Source organism: Chlamydotis macqueenii, chromosome 3 (assembly GCF_036417535.1).
Source record: "Chlamydotis macqueenii isolate bChlMac1 chromosome 3, bChlMac1.mat, whole genome shotgun sequence".
Lineage (NCBI taxonomy): Eukaryota > Metazoa > Chordata > Aves > Otidiformes > Otididae > Chlamydotis > Chlamydotis macqueenii.
This window is the reverse complement of record NC_141558.1, coordinates 35,931,569-35,959,205: the sequence shown is the minus strand read 5'-3', so window position 1 is coordinate 35,959,205 and position 27,637 is coordinate 35,931,569. Positions and strand designations below refer to the sequence as shown.

Sequence of the window (27,637 nt, the reverse complement as noted above, 5' to 3'; positions counted from 1 at the left end):
TGCAGTATTTTCTACTATCTCCTCTAAAGGTGACAATTCTAATTTACACTGGTCATCTTTAAGTGCTTAAAAATACATAAACACTCTATAACATTATATTTAGGAAAGAGAGTGTCTGAAACAGAGAAAGTTATCTCCAGAGATGTATCAAATCTTGACAGCTATCATCTCTATGTGGTGGGATGGTTTACAAGAAATTACCTGATACTTCACCTTGAAACAGCTATTCATGAACTTTAGAAAGCAGAGAGGAAAGAGTCCAAATAAAAACTGTGGTGGTCAACAGGAATATACTACAGGGTAAACAGCAGCACTAAGACACTACTGATACCAATTCTAACTGCTCTGGGCAAGAAAAAAATTCTTGGATTATTTTATTTTTACTGAGTTGTGGAGTTTCTATTTTTAAGCTCTAACACTGTCCAGGCTGGCTACTCTACACTTTGCCTCTGGTACTATGCTTCCTTTTATTAAGTACATATCACACAGAACTAAAGCTTTTTGCTCCAAGACACAGAAAAGCAGTGCAGAAGTGGACAGTAAAAGCACAGGCATAGACTTAAGTTACAACCATACAGACCTTGCCAACATGCAGAAGACGTTGGCAACCCCAACGGGCAGAGGGTGCTTTCCAATGCCAGCTTTGCCTTCTATATTCCTTGCCTGAGAAAAGGGTTTATCAGGAAGATAAACAGTGCTATGTCACTGGCCCCAAGTCACTCACACTTGGCCTAGGTTCTGTGGACACTTGTGAGCCACAAACTACTCCAGTGCAACTGCAAAAGGTAGTTAAGAACGATTTCAAACAAACAGCTTAAACTGGCCATACACAAAACTGTACCTCTGATGGAAAAAATAATTAATCAAGAAAGTTTCATCATCATCAATCACTAAAGCTGTTACACAATCTCTGAGCAATTCACACCAACTTTTATCCAGTGAGATTATCGCTCATCTCAAGAGAGACCTGGACCACCACGATGCTAAGGGAGTCAGGTATGACACCTCTAAGGATGCAGGGAACCAAATGTAGACTTGCTGAATACCAAATCAGCCTCACAGCTGCCCTAGCTCCTGAAGTAAACACACTACAGCAGGTGTGCTAAAGTGAATTCTGCCACATTGCTTGAGGATCCAGAGAGTTCAAGCTCTCTGTATCTGTAGGCTCAAGAATGACAAACTCCCCAATGACAGGTCAAGGCGGAAAGCCTGAGGTGGCCCCTTGCCAGTTTTCTTAACCCCTCTTTCCTCTTCTTTCTCATATCAGTGAGTAGTTACCGATTTGTCATTTGACACATCAAAAAAAAAAGAAGAAAAAGAAATGTGTGTGAATCTTTCCAGGATCTTTAAAAAAAACCAGAAGAGACTGATACTTAACAGTGCAAAGAAATCAGTGCCACAGTAATCGCCTGTGCACTGAGCAGTTTCTCGACAACAATCCACCTCTTTCAGCAGCCTATTTTATTTCTTTCTTTCTTTCTTTCTATAGGCCTTCACTGTTGATGGAGTTGATATCCATATATTAAATTTCAAGGAGGGACAATAAATATCAAATATCTCTGTCTCTACTGCTGTGCCCACGACACACTCTATCAGGGCTTACCCTAACACTCCAAACCATCAGAGCAGCTTCCAGGAAAAAAAAAAAAAAAAAAACAAACCAGTAACAACAAAAAAAAAGAGTCAGCCTGTTATGTAAATATTTTCCCTTCAGCTCAAACTCCCACCTGGAAACAGATTTCCTTTTAATTTTGGTTGGCCTAAATTTCAGGCGATCTCACACCAGTGGCAGATTTCTGCATATAAAACTGTCACTGCTTCAAAGTGCTAACTTCCAGCTTTGTGAGGTTAAAATTAGAGTGCAGTTCACTGGGAAGTGGAGATTTCCAATCCAGGAGGCTCTTCAAGTCTAAGAAGAGTTGTGTATTCGACTGTGGAGATTTCAGAGAAAGCAGAAGAGGGAGGTGTGAGGCATAGGCCTAATTTCAGACATCACTTCTCCAGCATTTCTCACTTGCTGCTTTAAGAGCTCTCCATGTCCAGTATTCTGGCTACTGCAGTTCCTGTTTGGATATACGCACCTATGGCTCCCCACATACCACGTGAAGAAGCTCGAGCCCTCGCTGGGGGCTGCAAATTCCATTCCAGAAGCCACATGCCCAAAATTTACACATTTCAGTGCTTGGCATCATGCTATAGTTCCTTTGTGAATCTGGCCCTAAAGCACCAGTCCGCAGTGATCTCTCCATCTGTCTGGATTTTCCACAGTCTGTGCAAGAAAGGTAACAGTATGTAATAGTTAAGTAAGGACAGGTAATTAACACTTTTAAAAAGTGTTTTTAACCTGCAGGATACTGAATAGTTAGTACTATGTTGGATCCTACCAGCAGTACTTAGAAAAATTTTAATAACTCACACACAAAATCACTGCTCTGGCTGTGTAAAACAAATTCACAATGGAAGGTGGAGCATTTAGAAATTTTTCTGTAACCTTGAAAGCACAGGACTTAGTGAAAACTTAGAATAACGAGCTACAGTCTTCACCTTTCCTTTTTTACTGGGTCCAGCTGGAATGGAGTTAACTTTCTTCACAGTAACCCCTATGGTGCTGTGTTTTGGATATGTGACTAAACCAGCCTTGATAACACACCGGTGTTTTGGTTACTGCCAAGCAGTGCTTGCACAGCATCAAGGCCTCCTCTGTTTCTCACTCTGCTCCTCCCTGCCAGCCCCTGAGAGTAGGCTGGGAGTGGGCAAGAGGCTGGGAGAAGACACAGCTGGGACAGCTGACCCCAACTGGCCAAAGGGATGTTCCATACCGTATTAATATCATGCTCATAAAAAAACAGGGAGTGTTCATCTTCCAAGGTAGCCATTGCTCGGAGACTGGCTGGGCATCGGTCTGCTTTCGGGAGATGGTGAGTAATGGCGTTTGCATCACTTGGGGTTTTTTTTCCCTCTCCTTCACTATTAAACTGCCTTTGTCTCAACTCATGAGTTCTCTTGCTTTTGCTTTCCCTATTTTCTCCACTATGCTGCTAGGGAATTGGGGCGGTGCAAGCATCTGTGTGGCTGCTGGCTGGTCAACCCGCAACAGTCATTTTTGGCTCTTGAATAGGGACTCCAAAAGGTTCAAGGTAACAACAATTTGATAAGTGTGCTAGGCTGAATTTACAGCTTTTATACCTGTTTACCTGCTACTTGGCAGGCTGTTACTTGGTGTTGCTGGTCACGCTTGTTCTTGATGCTGATTTGCTTTTTCTCTCAGTTGCTCTGCTGCTAGCTCCCTTTCTTCCTGTACCTCAAACTCGAGAGCTTGTTAATGGCTCTTTTCAGCTTTTGCTGTTTGCCGTGTTGTTTATCACTTTCTTTTGCTTTGTCTGGGAGAGCCACAATAACAGCACTAGCCTTGAGCCTAATCTGGTATTTGCCCCCTGCACTGCTGCCATCTCAGTACTCTGGGAAGCATCTTGTGGAGACTACTAGCAATTATACCTTTCTCCTCTTCTCTAGGACCCACTTTGTGGAGGAAATTAAGAATTGCATCTTCCTCTTCTCCTCCAGGACAGACGTTTCCCACCCTTGTGGAAACCCTTCAAGTTCTTGAACACCCAATGTAACCAGAAGGTTCCACTGGTGTGTGCAGTGGCGTTGATTTTGGCTTTTCATAAGGGAATGCCACCAGTTGGGAATGCCACACAGGAACGTGCCCTGAGGCAACCAATTCCCAGGTAGCAAGGTGTGTGGGAGAATTTGGGCAGATGCCTAGAGCAGTTTCCATCTCCAGTGGTTTGGGACTTCACTCCTGCGCAGATGCGGAATCCTGTTGAACTGGCAGACCACTTGCAGGAAGGATGCCTTGTATATATGGTAAAGACACAACTTCCAGCACTGTGTTGGGGCCTGAGGTAGGCCTATGCCTATGCTCAAAGGAATGAGAGGGTCTCTGAATCTGAGAACACAGAAACAGACACTGTGAGAGTCTCTGGATCTGAGGACATACAAAAAGACACTGTGGCTAAATGGGAAACCCAACCCTCAACCACAACAGTTGTTCCTGCAGTCAAGAAGAAACAGTGGAAGCACAGGTCAACCCAGTTAGCAAAGGAGACAGAGGTTCCTCCTAAAGGAGAGCAGGAAGGAGAGATCATGGACTGGCCAGAAGGCAGACTTTTTGAAGCATCACCCAAGGAGGTGATTCATGCCAAAGAGGCCCCATTATATAATAAATTACCAGAAAATTAAAAACTGTATGCTCGATTTACTGACGGATCCTGTCATATTGTAGGAAAACACTGGAAGAGGAAAGCTGCTGTGTGGAGTCCCACAAAACAAATCACCGAAACTGTCACAGGGCCAAGGTGAATTGAGTCAATCCGCAAAAGTTAAAACCATCCAGCAGGCCCTAGACATTGCCAAAAGAGACAAGTGGCCAGTATCCTATCTCTACACTGACTCATGGATGGCAGCAAATGCCCTGTCGAGGTGGCTACAGCAAGAGAAGCTGGCTAACTGGCAGCACAGAGGCAAGCCCATCAGGGCTGCTGCATTATGGCAAGACACTCCTGCTTGGTTAAAGAACCTCATTGTAAAAGTACATTACGCAGTTACTCACATGCCCAAGAGCCATGCCACTGAAGATCGCGGCAACAAGGAGCAAGTAAACCAAGCTGCCAGAACTGAACTGGCTAAGGTGGACTTGGACTGGCAACATATGGGCAATCTATTCATAGCTCAGTGGGCCCACGACACATCAGGACACCTAGGAAGAGATGCAATGTATAGATGGGCTTGTGATCGAGAGGCGGACCTGACCACTGAAGCCATTGAACAGGTTATCCATGAATGCAAAACATCACCATGATCAAACAAGTCAAGTGGGCAAAGCCTCTCTGCTGTGGAGAACAGTGGCTGGGAGAGACAGCGTGGGTTGCTCTTACCTCAGGAAAAGGACTTTTCTAAAGTCATAAAAATAGGTAAATCATCATAGTGTCAGTGCTATGACACAGCATTGGATTATCAGTAAAACAACTCGTGTTCTTCTGTGCTCACAGCTCTTATCTTGTTGCTGATAATAAATCAATAAATGGTTCTCGCAGAGTACTTTATTTCAAAATCCATTAGCAGAATTTGTTACTGAAAAATTGGGGAGTGCACCTCAGAAAACTAATTTTCTCTCTACTAAAGAGAAAATGAGGAGGGGGAAAAAAAAAAAATCTATTAATGCTTTTACTAACACAGAAAAAATAGCATGGCTATGAACACAACATTGAGTCATGGCTTGTACACCATATGCTTGTAAACCCCTATTGAAATAATATATGAGTAAAATAAAAATTGTACCTACTTTGTTTTGCTTTGCCTAGCTCTCATCCATTTAGATGAACGGTAATGGATCTGACCAGTTTGTATTGTAATTCAATCAGTCTGTATTGCCAGTAACAACGTGTAAGCCAGAATAAGTACACAGGCAGTTTCCTGGTGAGACTGCAGAACTGGCAGGCAGAAAAAGAGTCAGTCTTTGGTAATAGAGCAAATTGGATTAGAAATTGCCTGGACACAAATCAGGAACGGTAAGCTACAATTTTCACTAACTCAACTAACAGAAAACTAGGTGGGTATTTTCTTCAGTTTAAGTTATTTAATAACAATTTTTCTTTTGTTATTTATGGCAAGATAAACATATGAAAACACTCACTGTGGAAACGACAAAGACAGACAAGATGTTAAATATCTGCTGACTTCATCTAATTGTGTATTTTAACCCTCTTTCCAGCACTGACCTCCTCTGCCTCCTGCTGAACGTTTTCCATCCACTCTATTACCTAAGAACTTCATTAACTAATGCAGCAGGCTAACTGACAAATGTTGGAGATCCTGCACATACTTCTTCCTTCATCCTAGAAAATACAGCTTATTTCAAAGCATGTTTGCTCTTTAAAAATGTTCATGCTGACAGTGAGGTCTAGTAATAGGATTAACTCTGCTCAACCAAAACAGCTATCAGCTGGGCAGACAGATTAACGAGATCATCTCACATGTTTCATGACATCTTCTTCCTCGCTAACTCCAAACAACAATTTCTAAGGCTAGGTTAAAACATGCTATAAAGACAAGCTGAAAGGGTAGGAAACCAGACCTTTAAACATTGTATTTCCCAGGCAAACTAAAAATCACATAGAACAACGTAAATGTGAGGGGCTGCTCCGTAAGTCAGGGTCAAAACCCCTTCCATGTCCCAGACAGAGTTCTTTAACTGACATTTCTTACCTGGAAGTAGGAAGATACGAGTTACACTGCGGAGGCAAACAAGTAAGGCCAATACAAATGTTGTAGTTTAGCCCAAGTCACCACACAGTTTCTCGCTCATCCTCCCTCTCCCCCTCTGCAGCGGGATGGGGGAGAGAATTGGGAAGAAACGAAAACTCACGGGTTGAGATGAATGTTCTCATTTACTGTGCCAAAGATTTCCTTCTGAATTTTTATGCTTGGACTAGACCCAAGTAGCAAGAAAACCATAAATCCCCAGCTTATAGTGGTCTCACAAGGGACTTCATCATCAACAGGTTGTAGTTGTGACATTACAAATTCTTACATTCATGGAGGGAATCCATCAGCTGAAGACAACTTTAGGATTTACAGATGAATGATCTGAATTTTCACAGTATGATCATCATCTGCTCCTATTGCCCCAAACTGTCACCATTAATTCAGGTACTACTAGAGAAAGCTCAACAGCAAGTCCCAGTTTTTTAAATGGCCAACAGGGTATATTAATATATCATTCACTGACAACCGTAACAGCTACTTACTCCACAGTACCGATCATCACTGAATATCTGTGGGGGCAGTGGATTGCCTTGTGCAGGTTGCCTATCCTCAGGAATATTTTTATACATCCATTGTCTTTTCTCCTCTGACATTGTGATATCCACTTCTTCAAACTCTATGCGATTGGCTTCCAGAAACCTCACCACATCTTGCTGCCTCTTCTTTATCTACACGAAAGAGAGAAAAAAAAAAAAAGAACCACAATACTCAGAGCAAGTCCACCATAATCCTGACATGCTTACAAACCTGAGAACATTCCTTCTCTCCAATCCCACTTTCACAGGATGGTAAGTCACAAACTCAGGAAGACAAAGGAGAGAATTTGTTTTCAGTTTTAAGTTCATAGAAGTTAAACACTGTTGTTTCTTTACAAATTGGCAAAGGTTAGACTTCCTTATCTTATTTCTATAGGGCTGTCTCTTCACTTCAACTATAGGAATTTCAGCCTTTACTCTCTAAAGATGCTTTAAAAAAATAAGCTGTATGGAACTCTTCAGGAGTGGGAGTTAAAAGAGGTCGCTTGTTTTCAAAGTCATTAGAACCTACATTTTTAAAGTATACAGGCACCTAGAAATGCAAGGTAAGCAACCTAGCAAGCCCCAGAAGAATCTACTGTTACAAGTCTTCATTGAGATAAACATGTTGGTATAGCCTAAAAACCCTCACCCCAGCTACACAAATTTTTGTTTTTCCAGACACCTACACAGCTTTTAAAAATGCAGCTTGATGGTTCCCTGAACAAGGCTTGTTGAATCTTTAATTAAGAGTGTCTGCCTGCATAACAGACATGCCTAAAAATAAGCATGATCTCATCTCTTGAAATTTAACTTCATTACAAAAAAATGCCTGAGGTTTGTATTAAATGTATGGGGTTTCTGCCCCTCGAGGAGATTATAATCTTTGTACAAAAGCCTAACAGAAGCAGAACACTGGCATTTTTCAGCTCGCTGCAGTTCACTAAGATCAATCCTTAACAGCTACCTGGGCTTTAAGCAGATATACTCAGGTGAAAACTACTTCTGTCTCAAACAGGACTTGATACCCAGATAGCAACCTTTGATTTCAAAGTCTGTAGAGCCAAGGAAAGCTACCTGGGCTCATTCAGTTCAATCTGCTCTGCGTTCTCTTCAGTCCATACTGTATTTTAGCACCTACTTAATAAAATTAATTATTTCAGAAAGGAACTATAAATTTTATGCTGCATTTTTTACAGCTATCATCTACAGCATTATTTGAAGAAAAAAAAACCCCACCGCTTTAATAATTTTACAGTATTCCTGGAGTGTCAGATCCAGGCAGTTGCTGACTGGCATAAAGCCCAGGTGGATGAATCATGCCTGTGGGTATCATCTGACCTAGACACTGTTTGGAAATCAGAGGACTTTTAAAGTACATGTGCTAGTTGTTCTTGTCACACAACTCATTCTGTCTACCTAAATGCACCACACAAATACATAACTTCAGGAGGAAGTATATATTCCAGCATATATTCCATATGCTGATGGAATCATTTCCTTGAAATAAGAGGGCAGGCATCCCAAGAAACTGCAAAGACTCTTAAATGATTACTGTCTTTCTTAAGAAGTGGGCTGCGTAGTAACTTTGTGTCTCTCTTTTCCTTTTCTTACACATACTGGTGGGGTTTCTTAGGCATATGTAAAAGGATCACTTTTCATACAGAAGGCAGCTCCTAAAATTGTGTGCAAATACTGCATTATCAACAACAGCAAAATTACCACATCATCACCACTGTTGGTACCAAAGCCAACATGCCTTTTACTGTCTCCCTAAAATCTGCAAAGACAAATTCTGTTGTCAATGTAGAGGTGAAAGACGGAAATCTTTTCTTCTGTCTTTCACCAAAAAAAAAAACAGCAGGAGAGGCTCAAAAGAGTCAGAGACTGAGATTTTCTTAACACGAATATTAAAGATCTGTTCAAACAGAAATGGGACGTCTAAAATAATGCATGGGAGAGGTCATTTCCTTATAGTATACTACTGCTAAAACCAGCGTGAATTCCCTCCTACAGCATTGACCAGCTGCAGTAGTCAGAGCAACTAGCAAACTACACAGTGCCTGGGCCCTGAGGACAAATGGCATCATCTGGGCAAGTTTATTAAACCTGCACCCTCTTGGAGTGGCTGCATGCAAACCGTACACTGGGAATGATTCCTGGCATGCTGTAACACCCAAATCATGGCCACAAACTGTTTATGAGACTGTAAGTTATCCTTGGCCAAAGCTGTCTGTGCCAGCAGCCATTCTTCTAACAGTTTGAGAGCACCAGAGAGCTCCATTGCCCAGGCCCTGCCCGTGTACCAGTACACGGTAAATAAAAATATTTACCCATTTTCATCTGCTGTCTTCCAGCAGTCTGTATACTGGGCACAAGTTTAAACACACTTCAGATTTAACCAGGTCCCTAATATTTTACTGTTCATACCATAAGAATTCTCCCACAAACCCACATTTCCTAATATCTCCCTTTTAGTTTTTTAAAACTAATTAAGACGTTGAAGTGAAATAAATTGGGGGTTGTTTTTTATTTTTTAGCCAGAAGCCTTGCAATTCTCCATGACATCTGCATGAGTTATCAGTTGTGGATGTGCCAGCTGCATAAATTTAAACAAAATGCCCTGAAAATTTTTAGCCAAAAAAGTTGCATCTTCTCCTCCCCCAAGTGATATGATTCAAGTCTGCACACTGAAACAAGAGCATTAATTACATTAAAAATCCTATTAAATTACGCCGTGTTGTTTAAGATTGATGCTCAGAGCATCTGCCACAACAGAAGCCAGCTGATTATTCCCCAAGAAAACCACAGGACCTTTGTCCTCCTCTACAACTGGATCTGTGCCGCAGGAGCGCGTCAGCCTCACAGTCCTGCCTGCAGCTCTCATCTGTGGTTGCTCTGAGCTCTGAAAACTTCCAGTGTTTGACCACATGAAACACTGAACAAAGACAACATGGCACAAAGAGCAGCATCAATTCTCCCCTCCTCACTAGCCTACGCAGAGGATCTGAGCTCCTGTCAAGGGCACCAATAGAGAAAAATACATCCTCACTTGACAAACTATGGAGGTGGATACTTGAGTCCTCTTTCTAAAACTTAGCTTGTACCTTGTTGCTTGTAAGGTTTCCACAGCGTGATGCAACTGAAAGGAACCTGAAAAGAGTATTCATAGAATCAGAGGTACCACGTTCAGAAAAAGTCACTTCGTGGCTATTCATACACCGCTTTGGGAAAGCATCTGTATTCTCACAGGATAGACTGCTTTAGCATGAAAATATTTTGGTTTTAATAGGCTTCAGCACACCAGAAGACACTGCAAGATATATCATCAAAATAGATATCCATTGTGAAGTTTCAGAGGAAAACACGTTCCCCACTTAATTTAATTTCATTTTATTCCATAAAAGAGAGCACAGCTTCCATATACATCCAATTTATCTAATCTCAAAAAGGTAGTATGATGTTGATTTTTTTTTATTTAATGAAAATTTTAAAAAAGGAAGAGTCATGAAAGAGTATTAGTCATAAATACAACTAGAAACAGGCAATATCATCTCTTTTATTAAGCAGTAACACTGGCTTTGAAACAAAATCAGTGTCTCTACATAATATAATCCTAATACATCTTTAACATGGTGAAGAAAACTCTGATAGAGCTAAGAGTCTACTATTATAATTTGATGTTTGTCTCCCATATTCTTAGCAGGTTGATTGTTTTCTGAACATTATTTCTCTGTGTTTGGTTTTATTGTTAATCTGTATTTTTATTCACAAAAGTAAGATAGGAAAAAACTCCCAGACATAGCTCTATTTTATCCCAGTACTTGAAGCTGGTCTTCTTTTAGGATTAAAAACCAGGAAAATAGGATGTCCATTTTGACATACTGAACTGCTAAAATGAGCTAATCACTTGTTCAGTTGCTCAACTTACAAAGAAAGTCTATTGCAGCTAAAGTAGCCCAGCTTTTTCCCTTAGTTTTCATTCCTTTATATCGATTTGCAACAGGTAACAGGAGGACACACTTCCAGGCTGGTTCGGAGAAATACTTCAAAGATATCCTCAGGCCAGGCCAGGTGGGACCACTGGGATTATCCATTCTGACCTTCAGCATCCCTGAATTAATTCCTCTTAGAGTAAAGAGTTTCTTTGGATTTTTTTCCCCTAAGCTCTGAACTGATAATAACAGAGAATCTGCCAGTCTTTGTAAATTGTTCTCATAGTTAATTAACTGCCGACACTTAAAATATTTGCTTGCTTCTGTTCAGAATTAGTTTCACTTTCAGCTTTCATCCACTTTACTTTCTATATCTTTGGCTAGACTGAAAACACATAAGATTTCTGTTTCGCACACAACTAATACAGGGGGCAAGGAATAGATCTCCCAGCTAACCTGAACAGTGATCTCTGGTAAAACGATAAATCCTATCACTCATTTAACAGCAGAATAAGAATGTTACCATCACAAACCATGTCCAGACTTGACCAGAAGCTTAGCAAAATCAGATACTATAGGAAAGATGACTCAAGCAGCAGTATTAATAGGAACTGTGAAATAACCGTGATTAAAGAGAACTTCTCTGCTTTATTTAATCAGCAGTTAATAAAAATGGGACAAAGCAGGCACATTATCAGACAGAGATGGTCCTGCTGGTTCCCCTCCTGCTCTTTCCAGACCTTTGCCCTTACTCCAGAACGGCAGCAGCCACGTTACCCACTCACTGACTCAGCTGAAAACTCAGTATTGCATTTTTTGGCAGGGGCACCTTTAGGGTGCAGTTTGACAATACAGCTAAGCAGATCTCACCGCTGGCTGTCCCTGAGATGCCGCAGTGTTCCTCCCTCCTGCCAAGCAGCTCCTGCAGCTTTCCCTGCACAAGCATAATGCAGGAACCAAGGGAACAAGGAAAGGAGCATCAATAATGTCAGCACCACAATCTCATCAGTTTATATCAGTAGCAAAACCGCACCCTAAGAAAATGGCTCAGCAGAAGCTGAACTGTGAGCAGCTACAGGTATTTGAAATATGAACTGCATAAACAGCATTTCTGTTACATAAACACAAGCTCCAGCTCACTCCCACAGCTGAAAATATCAAACCGGAGCCTCTGCCTTTACAAGTCATGCAAACAGAACCAAAGGGATTGTTGCAGTGTAAAAGGCAGATGTAACATAGTTACTGCAGAGGATTACTAATCTTCACTTCTCATATAGATGAGGCTTAACACATACTCCCAGGTAGCAAGGAGATACTACGCTCTAACGAAGAGATGCAAGCTCCAACCACATCAAATGAACAGAACTCTAAACAGCGTTAACTGCAATCCTAAACATACCTTCCTTAGAGGAGCAAGGAGGAGGCAATGCCTCTCACAAACACACAAAGCAACATCTGCATTCTTTCTCTTCTGTTTCCACTATGTTTCTGCTTTCATACAGAAGCAATGAAAAACAATCTCACACATTGACCACGGCTGACATGCAAATCCTCATGGTCCTGTTACATTTGCAACCTGTAGCAATAGACACTTCCTGCCAAATTTCTCTTTCTTTGCCTGACTTAGGAAAGAAGAGCACAACTGACCCCAGTAATTTTTATTGCAGAGAGATGGTAGTGCTGTGACAGACCTTTACAAAGGTTCATATGATTAATTCATTGTTCTTGGCACAGGAAAATACACCTCACCTATGTACATAGGAAAAAAAAAAAAAAAAGAACAGAAGCTGTGGTGAAGGAGGGTAACAAAAACGAAATTTTAAGAATAAAAATAAAACACCCTAGCATTACATAACTATTCCCAAAAGCAAAGTAAGTGGCTACCTGCCACAGCAAATACAGCATTACATGTGATAGAAGGAAAACACAGCGTTCTCAGAACAGGCCTCCAAATAGCTAAAAACACCTTCAACGCCTCATCCTCAAGAAAAAAAAATACATGTGCATGTTTCAATATCCTAGAAACTGACCACGGAGCTTTTCAATTTGAAAAGAAATAGAACAGTCCCTGAATAGTGGCCACATGCAGCCTGCACTGCCCTGGTCTCCTGCTAGCAGCAATCTTCCACTTGCATACAGAGACATAATTAAGGACGCGCCATACGAAATACTCCATTGAACTGGGAGGGCAATCTGTTCAGCTTTATGCAAAAGAGGTTTGCAGGTCCCTGGGAGCTGCTGAGACACTTCTTAGCCAGACAATCTACACACTTTTTCCTCTGTGCAACATGCAATTTCCTCTGTGTATCTTTGAAATACTCTAGTATGTAAGAAATGCAATTACAACTTGAGACAGGTTTGGTTTTTAAAAGACTCCTAATCACAAGCAGTCAGCAAAGAAAACCGTATTATTATCTTTTTCTATATAGCTACAGAAGACAGTAAACTGCTCCATGATCAATGCCAGCTAACCTAATTTTCCTTGTCAGATGTTGCACTGATAAAACGTATTTAAATATATTTCAATGTACATATGTATACTACAAGCTGAAGGGAAAATTTCTGATTTAAGATAGTTTGTAAGAAACTGTGGTACTCTGTGCAAGTAACAAGGTAACACTCCAAAACACGAAGAAGTCTTTAGCAAGTACAAACACATTTATCACTCTGCAAAACAAAAGGTGATGGGAGTTTGCTCAGGGGTTCACTTGGTATTATTTCAGTAAGCAGAAAGGGAAAAGGAGAGATAGATACAGAACAAAAAGAAAAAGGAGAAAGACCAAGAAAGGAAAAAGAGAAGGTTCTACAGAAATATCAGCTACAGGTGGTGCTACGCAGGGCACCTTTCAGCTGTGTGCGGCTGAGAAAGCCTCTGAAGTCACTCCCAAGCCCACTTATTTTGATTTCTTCTGTATTTCAGGAAACAAGACTTGCCAATGATGTAGATAATGGAAGTAAGTGATTCTGTCATCATTTCCTTCTTGCAGTAGGTACAATGTGTTCCTATAGTGCTGAAAATCCACTTACATGTGAGTCTCTGATGGACTGAAGGAAACCAGATGCTATGAGACCCGAACTGTGGCTCATTACTTCACATCAAAAGAGTAAAAATATAATTGAAGCTGGAGCTATCTTCCAAGTAATGACGTGAATTTGTGTTCTGTTGTGCCAATATGAAACAATAAAAAAACCCACCAGTATTGCTTGTGGAAATAAAAAAAATAGCTAAAACAAAGTGAAACTTGAAGACTTTGCAATAGGCACTGAACCAGAACTTGGAAGTCTCACTGAGTGTACAGGCAGGCAGCTCCAAATCAAAGCGATCCTAACAGACTAGCAGCCAGAAGACTCCATGCAGACTGAGAAATACAGTGAGAGAATTCTCACTTAGCCTGGCAAGCAGCAGGTGACTGCCAGATTGAAGGTCAGGATGCACCTCTTGGTTGTTCTAGTAGGGAACCTTGCAAAACCCACCGCCAGTCTGGATCGTAACCTACAGCAAGAGCTCCGTTCTGTGGAATTACACTATCTGGAAAACTTTTACATTTCTATTTGACAGAATACACACTTGAAATTATATTTGTGCTATAGATATAGGATCTTTCCTAGTCATAGGTATTTTCTTGTGAGGGCACTGGGAAGGCATACTGGTTCTTCTTTGGCGGGCCCTCTAGCTAAAAGAGAGGGCAGATTACCAGAGCATGCTGGTAACTTCACCCGTTTTTAAAAATGTCTCAGCCAACAGTGAGTCAAGAAGATTCTCAGTTATTAGAATTATGTGCTAGGACTTTTTTTTTTCTTTTTAGCCAAGGTTGGGGATCCTAGTGGCTAGCACAAAAGACGAGAAAATTTGGGCAGCGTGGAGGATTTCAGGGATTCATTAAGCATATTCTCAGCTATCAAAAACTTCTCCTGATGGAACCATCCTGCAGGACTAGAATAATTCACTTCAAAAGACTAACAATCCAAACCCTAGCTGGTAGCTAACTTCTTTTAAGAGATAGATGGTTTTGTTTGCAATTTACCATATGTTTCAGTAATTCAAGAGTGTGGTTAAAAAAAAAAAAGTGTTATTTTCATGCATTTTTCCAACAGAAACCTCTCAAAGTTGCCACAGAATAATTTAAATCTCCTGTTTAGCATTCTACATTTAACTCCTCCTTGTACTATTTGCTTTTGTCAAAGTGGCATATTTATAGCAAGTATTTTGCATCATGAAAGAAACTCTTTAAACAAACAACATCTATCTTCCTTTTCAAAATGTATACTACACATAAATACAAGTACGATAACTGCAACCCTTACTAATTCAGCTGCTCTTTAGTACCTCCAAATTAAATGCAAGTTGCTCTCTGATCTCCACGCTATATTACATTTATTCATATGTTTATTTCTTTTGATTTCTCTGAGTCATTTGATTCTGAAGAATATCCTTTGCTTCCCAGTGAAGTCCCAGTTCAGCAAGGTAGTCGAGAACTGCGAAGTTCTGAACGATGGGAAATCCAGTCCTTAGTCCTGCAATGAACAGAAAATTGATCTTCAAATCTCACAGTTCCTCCTGCAGAGTTAGGAGAGTGTGTAAGAGTTTGGTGTCTTGCACATGTCCAATATTGCTATAGCTACAAATGTGCAACAATTTAAGAGATATCACTTTGTTAATGTGAATCAAGCTTGCTTGGTAAAATTACAGTTTTGTGGAGGGACCAAAAAACCATGGTAATTATGTTTTGTTTATTTATTTTCTTGAAACATGTTAAATATTTGGCAATTGCTTAAAGTGCACTGAAATAGCACTGAAGAGAGCAGTTTTACAAGCAGGTTTTGGAAAGTAAGCAAATGCTATAATACTCGAATGAATCAGCAGCCTGCCCTGGCAGCCAAGAGGGCAAATCGCATCGTGGGGTGCATTAAGCACAGTATAACCAGCCGGTCAAAAGAGGTGATTATCCCACTGTATTTAGCATTGGTGCAGCCTCACCTTGAGTACTACGTGCAGTTCTGGCCCCCAGATGTTAAGATACTTTAACATGTCCAGAGGAGAACAACAAAGATGGTGAAAGGGCTGGAAGGAATGTCCTGTGAGGAGTGAGTAAGGACATTGGGTTTGTCTAGTTTGGAGAAAAGGAGGCTGAGGGGTGACCTCATTGCTCTCTACAACTCCCTGAGGAGGGGAAGTGGAGAGGGAGGTGCTGAGCTCTTCTGCCTGGTATCCAGTGATAGGACGTGTGGGAATGGTTCAAAACTGTGCCAGAGGAGGTTTAGACTGGACGTTAGGAAGCATTTCTTTATGGAAAGGGTCGTCAAATGCTGGAACAGGCTTCCTAGAGAGGTGGTTGATGCCCCATGCTTGTCAGTGCTTAAAACACATTTGGATGATGCCCTTAACAACGTGCTTCAATTTCTGGTGAGCCCTGAAGTGGTCAGGCAGTTGGACTGGATGATCATTATAGGTCCCTTCCAACTAAACTATTCTATTCTATTCTAAGTTCTGCAAAGAGAAACAGCAGTTTAAAAACAAAAAATTCCTCTAACAAGAAATTCAAACACACTTCCTATTATGTAACATGATTATCACCTAGACTTTTAAGATGAAAACACATAATTGTCTTTTTTTTGTGACGTGGTGAGTCAGCAGAGCACTGAAAAGGTTGTGAACTAGTTCTATCAATTTATCAGTCACATTGTTTTGTAACAATGAATAAAGCATCCCCAGATGTATTTTCTGTACTTACTGCAAATGAGATAAAAAAGCAAACATCTTGACACTAAAAAAAATAGGTCCTTTTTCTTCCTTCTCATTAGCTTTAAGCATCAAAACCCAGTGGCACAGGAATATTTATCTATTAGAATGGATAAAAACACCTAGCAGCCCATAAGACGTAATAAGCAACTAGCCTTGTTTCGTCCGGGTGGGGTCTCAGTTCTGTTAGCTCGAGACATAAGTCCCGCTAGCCATCTCCTGCCTTACCCACGAGGCTGCACTCTCTACATTTTGTCACTCAGGACCCATAGCCCAACACCCAGTTACACCCAACTGCAGCTCCAGCTATTTCTGAATCAAGAGCAGCTAGCTGATGGAGAATATGGAGCCATAAGATGCCACAGGCAGCAGAGTCTCCTGATAGTAGGGTAGAGTTTCAGACAGACATTAAGGCAAGCTCAAAGACTGCCTAGCCCTGCAGTGGCATACTGGCTTTGATGGAGAACTCTGTTCCCACATAAACACAAGGTCACATCTATAGCTACTAATCCCCCTCTATGAATTTGAGAGAATGACTGGACACTTGGAAAAAACATCCAGCCTTTCCCTAAGAAGGACTATGCTTGCATTTATTTGTTTTCTCGTCCTGAAGGATCAGAGATATTATGATTCCAAAATGCTCCAAAGAACGTGAAAAACAACTTTGTGCAATAAAGCTGTCAATACTTTCACTATTTTCTCCCGACAGCTACTATCTGCACAGCACAGATGTGTCATTCTGCCAACTACAGATACACATACCCTTGATAATGCACTTTAAAATAACAGCGGTACGAGTTATTCAGAATTTGTTGTGCTAAGTTTTTACGGATATTTACAGGTCTTTCTAGCAGTACATGAAGCAGCAACAGAAAAATGCATTTGCGGCTCTAGACAAATGTCAGATTTCAGATAAAACTGGACTGTATTACCACAAAGTTCTATCAGTATGTTTTTGTAAGGCTAAGATGAGGGATTTTGTTGACATCATTGTCTAAACTAGGGTTGACCGCCACTGCTATTATTCAGATCAATAACAGAATTACTTTTGCCTGAACTGAGAGCAGAATGAGGCTTCTAACTTTGTTAACAAATGCCAACTTTATTTCTCTTTCAACAAATGCAACTATATCCATGTAACTTGCCTGTTCCTGCAGCTCTGTATGTGCAAATTACCTTTTCTTTTATACTTATGCAGCCCCATTTCTTACTAACTAGCTGCATCCCCAAACACAGCAGCCATCTGATTATTACTCCATAAACTGCAGACACATCTCCTGTAAGGTCAACGGGACTCACTCCCACATAGTCAAAGGTATCGGTGAATACCATGCTGAATAAACCCACAGATCTTAAGATTTCCCCGCGTTATGATGCTGCGAACCTTTACCAGAAAATCAATCTTGCTGCAGGCAAGCCAGTCTCACTGAGTAGGAAGGGACTGCTGGCACATCAGGGCCTTCAAGGCAGCTATCTTCTCTGATCAAAGACTACTTTTGTATCTCCTTTCTAACTAATTTTAGCTTCCTAGCAGGTTCCTACTGAAGAATTTGATGCTACCTAAATCCTTCAAATACCACTCCTGTCTCTGCTTCTATATAAACACACCAGATCACTCAACTAGAGATGCTTCAGGAAGATTGACCTTAGGACATGCAGATGCACACCAAAGCTTTAATGCATAGTTGAATTGCGTTTCTTTAGACTAGACGGTGATAATAATTTCACTAACCCTGCAGCAAAGTAATGACAAGCTTCAGTTGCTGATGCTCTATTGTTTATAAGATCAAAGGAAGCTTTCTTTCAAACAAAGGCACACAAAAATTCACTTACCTTTCTCTGAAAGACACAGATCCCAGTTCCATAATTAGGAAACCATTCTTTAATTGATTTGTAATGTTATTAAATTGTTGCAAATAATCACCTATAAAGGTTTTAATAGCACAGATAATACCTGACATCATCCTCTGCAGCATATGAAAATGTCAGGAAATGGAACAAATTTGTGAAAGTTGTGATGGAATTTCCACAATTAAGTTCTGATGGTTTTTTTTTTCTGAGTCAAGTTATCTTGCTTCAACTGGAATCTATCCAGTGAATTCAGAGGATCCATGTTACATAGCAGATTGGGCCGTATCTCCTACCATGTGAAGGTAAATAAAGTTCTGTCTTCCTGTGTAAACATAAAAAGCCAAAAGCCAACAGGAAAAACTTATCAGTATGTGTGAAGGGAACATACACAATCACATGTTTTGATTTGTATTTAATATGGAGTACAAGTTCAAGGTTTCAGGGCTCTGCCTATAAACAAAACCTCTGAGGGTAACCCTGCTGGCAGAGTTTGCAGCAGAGCAATCCCATTAAACATGTTCAGAAAGCCAGAAACCACGGCTGTTTAAGGCTTTGTCACAAGCAGAAGCTTGCTACCCTCCTCTTGCCACAAGTTATCATCTCCCCCGCAACAATGGCAAAACTGGACAGGTCCTGGTGCGGCAGATGTTCAGTTTCACAGTCCAATGTATTACTAGCCCGCCTCCAGCACCCGTGAGGGCAAACACACAAGGCTGCAATGAAAGAGACCAAAATGCAGGAACACATTCTGTCCTCGAGCTCTGCAGCAGCCAAAAGAACAACTTTTAAGTTATCAGCAGTGAGGTCTTAAACTGCCACTGCATGCCTGTCAGAGCTCTCAGATAAGAATCTTCATAACATCGTTCACACTGATGTTACCTTTTTGCTAGGAAAGGAAGGGAAATACTTACGCCACTGTGCGTCACCATGAGCCGGCACAATTATACTGCCAGCTATACAATTATATATCTCGGTATAACTATGCTGATGTTTTGTAAGCACCTCATTATCCGAAACAAGTTACATAAGTAAAGTTCTTACGGGTTGACCAGACACACAGAATAACTGAGGCAGCTGAGCAAGCACGGTGGTTTCAGCACTCTAGCTTAAACAGAAGACAGACATCCATGGTTACAATTCCATAAGGCCTAGCTATTCAAATAAAGGAGCAGTCATTTTTGATAGGGCCCCAACGGATGCCGATGTATCTTGAGCAACCAGTGCGAGGGACCAGGGTATTATATTTATTTCTCTTCCGAGGATGCAAAAATCAGTTGCTTATGTTTACTACTAATATGATAATTACCACCTGTTGGTGATTCCAGGGTTAAGAAACATATATACACACACATATACACAGATATAAAGATACATAACCTACACACACTACATATATATATCTCAGTATATATGTGTGCATACAAAAATGCACATCTGCATATGTATATTCCAACTAAAGGCAGGCTGGTACATTTGCAAAGGTCACTCCCAGGCGTTAACTTCTGCAAGTTTATTCCTTGCAGTAAAATGAGAAAAGTCTTGCAGGTTTCCACATTGTTTTACTAGGAATGGTGGGGATTAGTAATCCAGAGGTAAAAAAGCAAAACCACCACCAACAAATCCTGGAACTCTTAACAGTGAAGATACGCTCTATCCTACCCAAGGCATCTGGGCAACAACAGAAGGGCATCTCTTATTGATGATTAACAGGAGTCACTAAACAACCTGCTTCTTCTAAGAACTTCTCTTCATAAATCTGCTAGCAAGACTCCCCTTCCTTCGTGCCAAATTCAATCACTTTATAGTGAAGTACAATATTAAATTTAGACTAAATAAGCTTGTTTACTGTTGTAAAATCCAGCTGTTTTTCTCTTCCCCCACTAACGAGATAGAAATAACTTGTTTTAAGAAGGCTCCTCATCACTATAGCTCATATCACCCCAAACTTAGTTCCAAAAGAAAAAAAAAAAAATACTGACACTCTGACACTTGCCCAAATAAGACTTCTTGGGAAAAAAAAAAAACTCTAGAGAGAAAGTGAATACGTGACCTAGGTTTACAGAAGAATAGCTGAATAGATTTTGGGAAAGCAGTTCTGTGATGCTCAAATGTAACAGAATTCAATTCATTGTCCCTTGGCTGAGAGACCTTTATAGTGACAAGAAACCAGACACTGAGCCTGCAGCAGGCTGCATATGGAAAATACGCCATTTTCAATTCGAATTCACCAGACTAAAGTTGCTGGTACCAACAAGAGCTCCAGTTCAGCAGCACCGAAGGGAGCAGTTGCAGTAATCCAACGTGTTACAGCATGAGAGCTACCTGCCTTGCCCCTCTGCTGGAGTTTGTCTCTGCTGGAGCAATATTAGCATGTGACAAGGACAACTATAAATGTGGTATAAATATGGTTGATGTACTAGCATCAGCCAAAAAATGGCAATGACCAAAGAATGTTGCTTTCATACCCTGCCTTTCCTCCCGGGTTGTACTCTCTAGAAAACAGACAGCTGAGTTATGTGCCTATATAAAGTTTCATTTCACATAACAACATGGAAAATAAAAGTAATCCAAAAGTCATTTGTACCAATAATTTGCATGCAAGTTAATTATTACTTCATTGTTTTTTCATTAATGTAATCAAATTCTGTTATATGTGACCTCCCATGATCACTGACACTACGACCAGGGTTAGGACAATGAACTTCGCGGCTTTGATGATACGGGTGGAAAATTAAAAATAGGTCACCATCGGTGAAGTATGTCCGTTCAGGGACTTGCACTTTGACACTGCTATACTCTACAGAAAAACAGAGAGGAAAAGCTTTCTTAAAATGAACAAGATGTCTTTTATTACTCATTTTATTCTTTCCAATCCATGTGAATTCCATATTCAAAATAGAGGGCTAAGTCTGTAGAGAATGTCACTGTGTTAGAGACATTGAACTGTATGCCTGTACAAAGCAGATCAGTAAATGGAGAGTACACACTCTCTTTTGGAGTACACACTCCAAACAGTCCTCAGAAACCCCATCAGAACAATACCTCCTTTGAAGTATTATTACAGTTACAATTGTAATCAAAGGTCAGTAACGGTCCTGACCACTCATGACACTGTAGTCTAAAGTGTGTTCTTCAAGGTAGCATTATTTCTGACAATCTGCCTGCCCAGAAGAAATGTAAATATTTGAAAAGCACTAGAGCACACAAGAATGGTGCAACAGTTAGGTACTGAATACCACAGACAGATGGTCTAAATTCCACCTATACCCTTGTAACTAGGATACGGTTCTCTCCCGGCTCCCTCCAGAACATGTTCGCCAAGCCACCTGAACCGCTGTTCAGAGGCTCCTAGTTCTCTTCATCATGAGGCAGGAGGATGTAACTAGAATTTAGATTTCTTCGGAATGCTGACTTGAGAACTAGATCCGCAGAGGGTCCTTAGGGTGAAAAACAGCTAAAGCCTGCAGCACTGACCTCCCTGCCTCACAGAATTCACAGTCCCAGCTGAGGCTCTCAGGCTTCCTCTGCCACGTGAACCCTCAAAAACAGGACTGACAGAAGCCAGCAAAGATGAGTATGAGCCACCTGACCTGGCACTAGGAAACTTGAGGAAGGATGAGGGAACTAATTCTGTCCGTCAAAGGGACTAGATCCAGAAAGTCCCTAGATCTCTCTGATACAATTACTAAGATCCAAGACATGGATACACATGACGTCCTGTAACTGAGCAAGGATCCAGCTTTTCTTTTAGTATCACTGCCGTTGCTTGGCACTACTCTGCAGGTGCACAACCAAAAGCACCACCATCTTGATCAAGTGAAGTGACACAGTATGATGTTCACGTGACACTCGAACATCAGGCTTTGAGGATCCAATCCAACAGGAGTATCGTCAGCATGCTGACAGATAGAATCACAGAATCATACAATCGTTAGGGTTGGAAGGGACCTTTAAAGGTCATCTCGTCCAACCTCCCTGCAAGGCGTAGGGACATCTCCAACTAGGTCAGGTTGCTCAGAGCCTCATCCAACCTGGCCTTGATACTAAACAATACTGTGGTTATGCATTAAAAATATTGCTATTTCCCATGTAAATATTGCAGGATCACTTCCAATTGTAAAGATTATTGTCTCATTTCTAAAAAGGTAACATACCTGCAGCTTTGATCTGATTATACAAACTTCTAATATTAAAAAATAATGATAATGTTCATAATTTGCAAATATTAATATTTTACCGCATAGGTAGTTGATTTTTTGTAAATCAGATGCAACAAGTTGTAAATCCCTCCAAATGACCACCATAACTAACAGAGTTTTCACAAAAGGCACTTGTATCACTGAACCAAATCACTTTCAGTTTTGACTGTTGTGCTTTTGGGGTGCAAAGAGGCAAAAGAATCTTTTAGATAGTGGATATTCTAGAAGTGACATATTCTAAGTGAATTTATTCCACACCTCTCAACAAGAAGTACATTCTTCCTGAGAAATGCTATGAGAAATGTTGAGTTACAATGACTTTGTACAAACAACGGTGGAGTTGAAATTCATCATTATTGCTAGGAGATAAGCTTAGCCTTAAGAATGTTAGCATTGTATTTGTCTTCATTACATTATCCAACAACACATGAACCAAACAAACATGACTGTAATTATTCGGACATTCTGATGTTTCATACTGTGATTTAAAGTCACTCCAGGAAACAAAAATTCCAGCTCATTTGACCTCCATAGTATGCTTAGAGCTGTAGTCTCATAAAAACAATATTTGCTATAAAAACAATTTAACTGTAACTGCACCTATCTTATCAAGCTTCCTAATCAAAAATCCATAATTCTCTTCAGTAGCAGGAGTCAAAGTCCAACTTTTGGTCATTTAAAAAAGTATATTATTTTCAGGTTGGTGCTGTTCCTTCCCAAACATGTTCTCATGGAGAATGTGGCTGAGTAGCACTTATCCTTGTACACTAAATGGAGTTCATTTCAGTGACGTGTTTTTCACATCTCATGCACGCACAAAAATTTCAATGGGAAAGCATTCTACGTCTCTCCCTTGTCAGAGGAGATTCTACCCACTGTTCCATTTCTTCACTATATCTATTCAGCTTAACAGATGAAGCTCCAAGGCAATAAATTATTACCACAGAGGAGAAAGTACGACAGTTGTTTGAGGTTTCTCCAGTATCTGAAAACTCTTCAATGACACTCCCCTTACCTGATCTGCAGTCCTCTGGTCTGGCATTTCTAGATAACTGTAGGAATTCCAGGCTTAGAGTTACTTAGCTCATACTACCAGATTCCTGTCAAAGGTAGAGCTGCTTTAATACGCTGAAAACCTTTTAACTGAGTCAATACACAGTACAGTAGCCCAAGTGTAAATTTTTACTGATAGACTGGAAAATGCGAAACAGATTAAATTACAGTCACCTTGGAATGATTTGGTGAAAAACGAGGGCATCAACTATTTCCTGAAAACAGTGAAGCACTGCTGAGGGAGAAAAGTCATAGCTAATTTTAAAGTTGCCTTTCTCCCAAGCACAAAAGAACACTGATTGTCCTTATCAGGGAGGAGTAGCAAAGCCTGCCTCCCCAGTCCTACAAAGAAGTGCTTGGAATTCGAGACACAGCTTACGAACAACCAGTAGAAATTCAGGTCAGAAATAAGTAGGAGACGGTAAGGCTTGTAGAAACATGCCTGCCTGCCCTATTCAGAGGCTTCCCATTGTTGATTCAATTGGATCTGCCTAATGCATGCTTAAAACAACAAGAGGTTATGTAGAAATGTACACATACACACAATGCCTCTCTCCTCCCTTCCCATAACAAGGTCTCAGGAACTTGTCTACAGCATCCCTACAGGGTAAACCCACAGTCCAGCTTCTGTAAAAACTGAATATAAATGTTTTCACTCAAGTACCAACTAGGTTTGGGGATCTCGGAGCCCTTTTAAGCTCACGAGGCGATTATACTCCCAAGTTTTTTTTAAAAAAAAGACCAACAACAAACAGTTACTACCATTAACCTCTCAGGGATCTCAGAACCTTCAGATGTGAGGAAGATGCTGCAGGGAAAAGTCCAAGACCAAATGGAGGGAAGGTTCGCATTCTTTTGGCTGTTTCTCATCCACTTCCTTTTCACATTCTCCAGAACAACCCCCAAAACATTTTATGCGCTGAACTCTTAGAATTATGTATGACTACTAAGTATTTTTATCTTCTTTAGCACAAAATAAATTACAGCAAGTATCGGGATCGATAAACATTTTAAGTTTCCAGGGAAAGTTATATTTACACAAACTGAAGCCTTTACTGACTACACAACCAGTATATTTCTCAGGAATGTTTCAGCCAAATGCCTATCATTTGACCTGGATATTCCAAAGGTTTCAAAAGGAGTCATACACAAAGAGATTAGCTTATTATATTTGCTAGGTAATATCTCTTTCACCAGTTACCATAAGGAAATTGCTGCATATTTAAACAAATCACTGTCTTCACCCCTCCCTCTCTGCAAACTCAAATCAGTCTTATTCCAGGCACAAAGAAGAAAGAGGACTGAGAAGTCCCCCTGCTTTAACAACACACTGCTGGTGAGGTAACAAATGAAACCAAAAGCTTACTGTAGAGACTAGACAGACTTTTCATTTTAAAATAAAGAGTATGTTAACAAAAGATCGCTAGTGAGATTAGGAAAGTGAATTGGGTCACTATGACACTGCTTTTAGTTTATCAGCAAATATCACGTATAGAAGTCTTGGGTCAATTACAGCAGGTCAGATACTAATCTCAGCCACATCCACGCTCACAAGCGGCTAGCCTACAATTTGACTCAAGCTGACCTACAGGTGGAAATTAAACCACGGAATCTGACACTGTTTTTAGCAGGAGACAGATCTATAAGGGGTACTCATTTCTCTAGACAGGGAAATCATCCTATCTCATGAATTGCACAGGATCCCAGAAAGCAGTTGATGTAGTTGTGCTGAAGGCTGGAGGAGACGACAAGGAATTACATGACTCAAACATTTTTTGATTCCCTTCATGACTTTTTAGTTCTAGGAGGATGAAACTAAGTTTAAAACTTCCCTGCTTAGAGATGTGCAATACAGTAATCCCCCTTTTCTTCAGATGCAGATTCCCACATAACCAGCTGACAATAGTTTTTTCTTTGTCATTTTCCTCGATCACTTAGCTGTGATCTATGGACACCCCCTGCAAAGCCCACAGAAAAAAAGCCGCGGTGATACCACACTGAGCACAGCAGGAATATAGCCCATAATGAAGGTTCCTAAGTGCTGAGATAACATAGATGAAGAAAAACTGACAGAAAAAAGAAGTCACAGCTCTGGTCCTGTGTAACAGTTCCTTCAGTCACCAAATTATCTATTTTCCTTTGGCTAGGTTGTACTCAGATATACTGCTGTCTATATGAAGAAAGTTGACTATCACCAGTATGCAAACTGTTACCTGCATTATATGTCATCTTCCTCCTGTCCAAGTCAGAAAAAAAGTCAGCAAAAAGTCAGCAAATGAACCAATGTGCAAATCAAATTACTTGTCAACCTCAGATTTGGTTTGTTGGGTTAACAGATAGTGAAGAGGGTTACATTGCTGCTGCTGCTAACAGGACATGTACCTTGCAGGCAGAGACAGGGGAAAAAGAGGGCAGAATCAAAAACTCCAATCAATAACCTATTTGCAGACCGGTCAGAAAAGGAGATATGGGTGAGCTAATTATGTAGCCCTCTCCCTTCCCTTCAACAAAACAAAATACGCATTAATGTTCAAGCTATGAGGCATGAAACGGAAACTAAACCTAGCACTACTGAGCTACCACAGCATGAACCAACTGCCCGTGCAGGGAAGGAGATGTTTCTATTACGGATGCTTGATGAACACGGATTATAGAGTTCTGAAGACACTCTGTGTTTACTCAGTTGGCTACTGAAATGGATAATTAGTTTTTATTAGCTGTAATGCAGCCACTAAGTATTTTGAACACTTCATGCCAAAACATATCAGAACGGATACCTGTCACCATGCCACTGAACTGAAAACTAGTATCACGCAGTACAAGGCTGAAGGAAGCGAACACGCAATAAACCTTCAGATGGGAAAACACAGTGCCACATCCTTCCGCAAGGCAAAAATGCCGCTGCCTTCACTGCTGAAGCATAAAGAATATCAATTATATTTAAGTCCTTCTGATGTTTCTCATTAAAGAACAAATTCAGTAGAAGACTTCCACTCAGGTTGCCTTCATGGAAATCAGAGCTGTCATTTTATATGAAAATATGGAAATTCATAGGTCACATGCATAATTAATTCAAGAAGAGAAAGCTATAGGAGCTCCAATTAAGCAGAGGACGCAGCGATGCCTTTCATAACCCGAGTGGGAAGGGAGCTGTACCTTTTCCAGAGTATTTGTTAACGCAGAGAGGAGCTACTGGCCCGAAGTTTGGCTCCAGGCTCTCTTTTTATCCCTTCTTTAAACCCGCAGTAGCTGGCAGGCCCCAGGGCACCGCACCTCAGGGCACTCTCCCCACCCCACCGCCCCGCACCACGGGGCTGAACCCCCCTCCCAGGAGGGCAAATTTAGCCCTGCTTTATCACGCCTGAGACCCTCAAAACACACCCAAAATCTGACCCCTACGAAGAGGAGCCAGGTCTGGGAGCTGTGGTGGGGTTCGGCGGCTGACAACCACCGGGCAGCTTCGCCCCGCGCTGTCCTCGGCCCCGCCGGCCCCGCACCCCGGCTCCTCTCCCTCCCTCCCCCGCCGCTCGCCCCGACTCACCGCCACCGAGCCCGAGGAGGAGGCGATGAAGACGCGGATCACCATCTTCACCTCATGAGCCGCGCCGCCGCCGCCGCCGCCACCACAACCGCGACGGGACCGGACGGGACGGGGCAGCGAGGCTGCGGGAACGCCGCTCCCCGGCAAGGGACGGGGCCGCCCCGCTCCACCCCGCCGCCCCGAGGGCGGCCGCCACCCTCAGCACCCTCCTCCCCCGCGGCGGCAGCCCCTCCCGGGCGAGCCGGGTCCGGCTCCTCGCTGACAGCAGGCAGGCGGTAGCGGCGAGAGGCGGGAAAAGGTGGGGGCGGCGCGCAGGGGCCGACGGGCGCTGTAGTTCTCCCCGGGCGGGGGACAGCCGGCTCCTCCCCGTCCTTCGCCAGGAAAAGCGAGCCGGCAGACCTGCCTGCTTCGGGCGGCCTTTGCCCCGCCACCTCCCCCGACGCCCAGGGCTGTCAAGGACCGCCACTGGCGTT

The 27,637-nt window shown here is 41.6% G+C and overlaps 1 protein-coding gene across 1 annotated transcript in view; it reads right to left on the bottom strand.

Annotated features, from left to right (window-relative positions):
- Positions 1–27,355, bottom strand: part of SH3BGRL2 (SH3 domain binding glutamate rich protein like 2) — a 38,288-nt gene extending 10,933 nt beyond the window's left edge. The window contains exons 1-2 of the mRNA XM_086744501.1: positions 27,165–27,355; positions 6,813–6,998 (exon numbers count right to left, since the gene is read on the bottom strand). Coding sequence (XP_086600627.1) covers positions 6,813–6,998; positions 27,165–27,209 — 231 coding nt within the window. The 5' untranslated portion in view covers positions 27,210–27,355. The remainder of the gene's footprint in view (positions 1–6,812; positions 6,999–27,164) is intronic.
- Between the last annotated feature and the right edge of the window lie 282 nt (positions 27,356–27,637).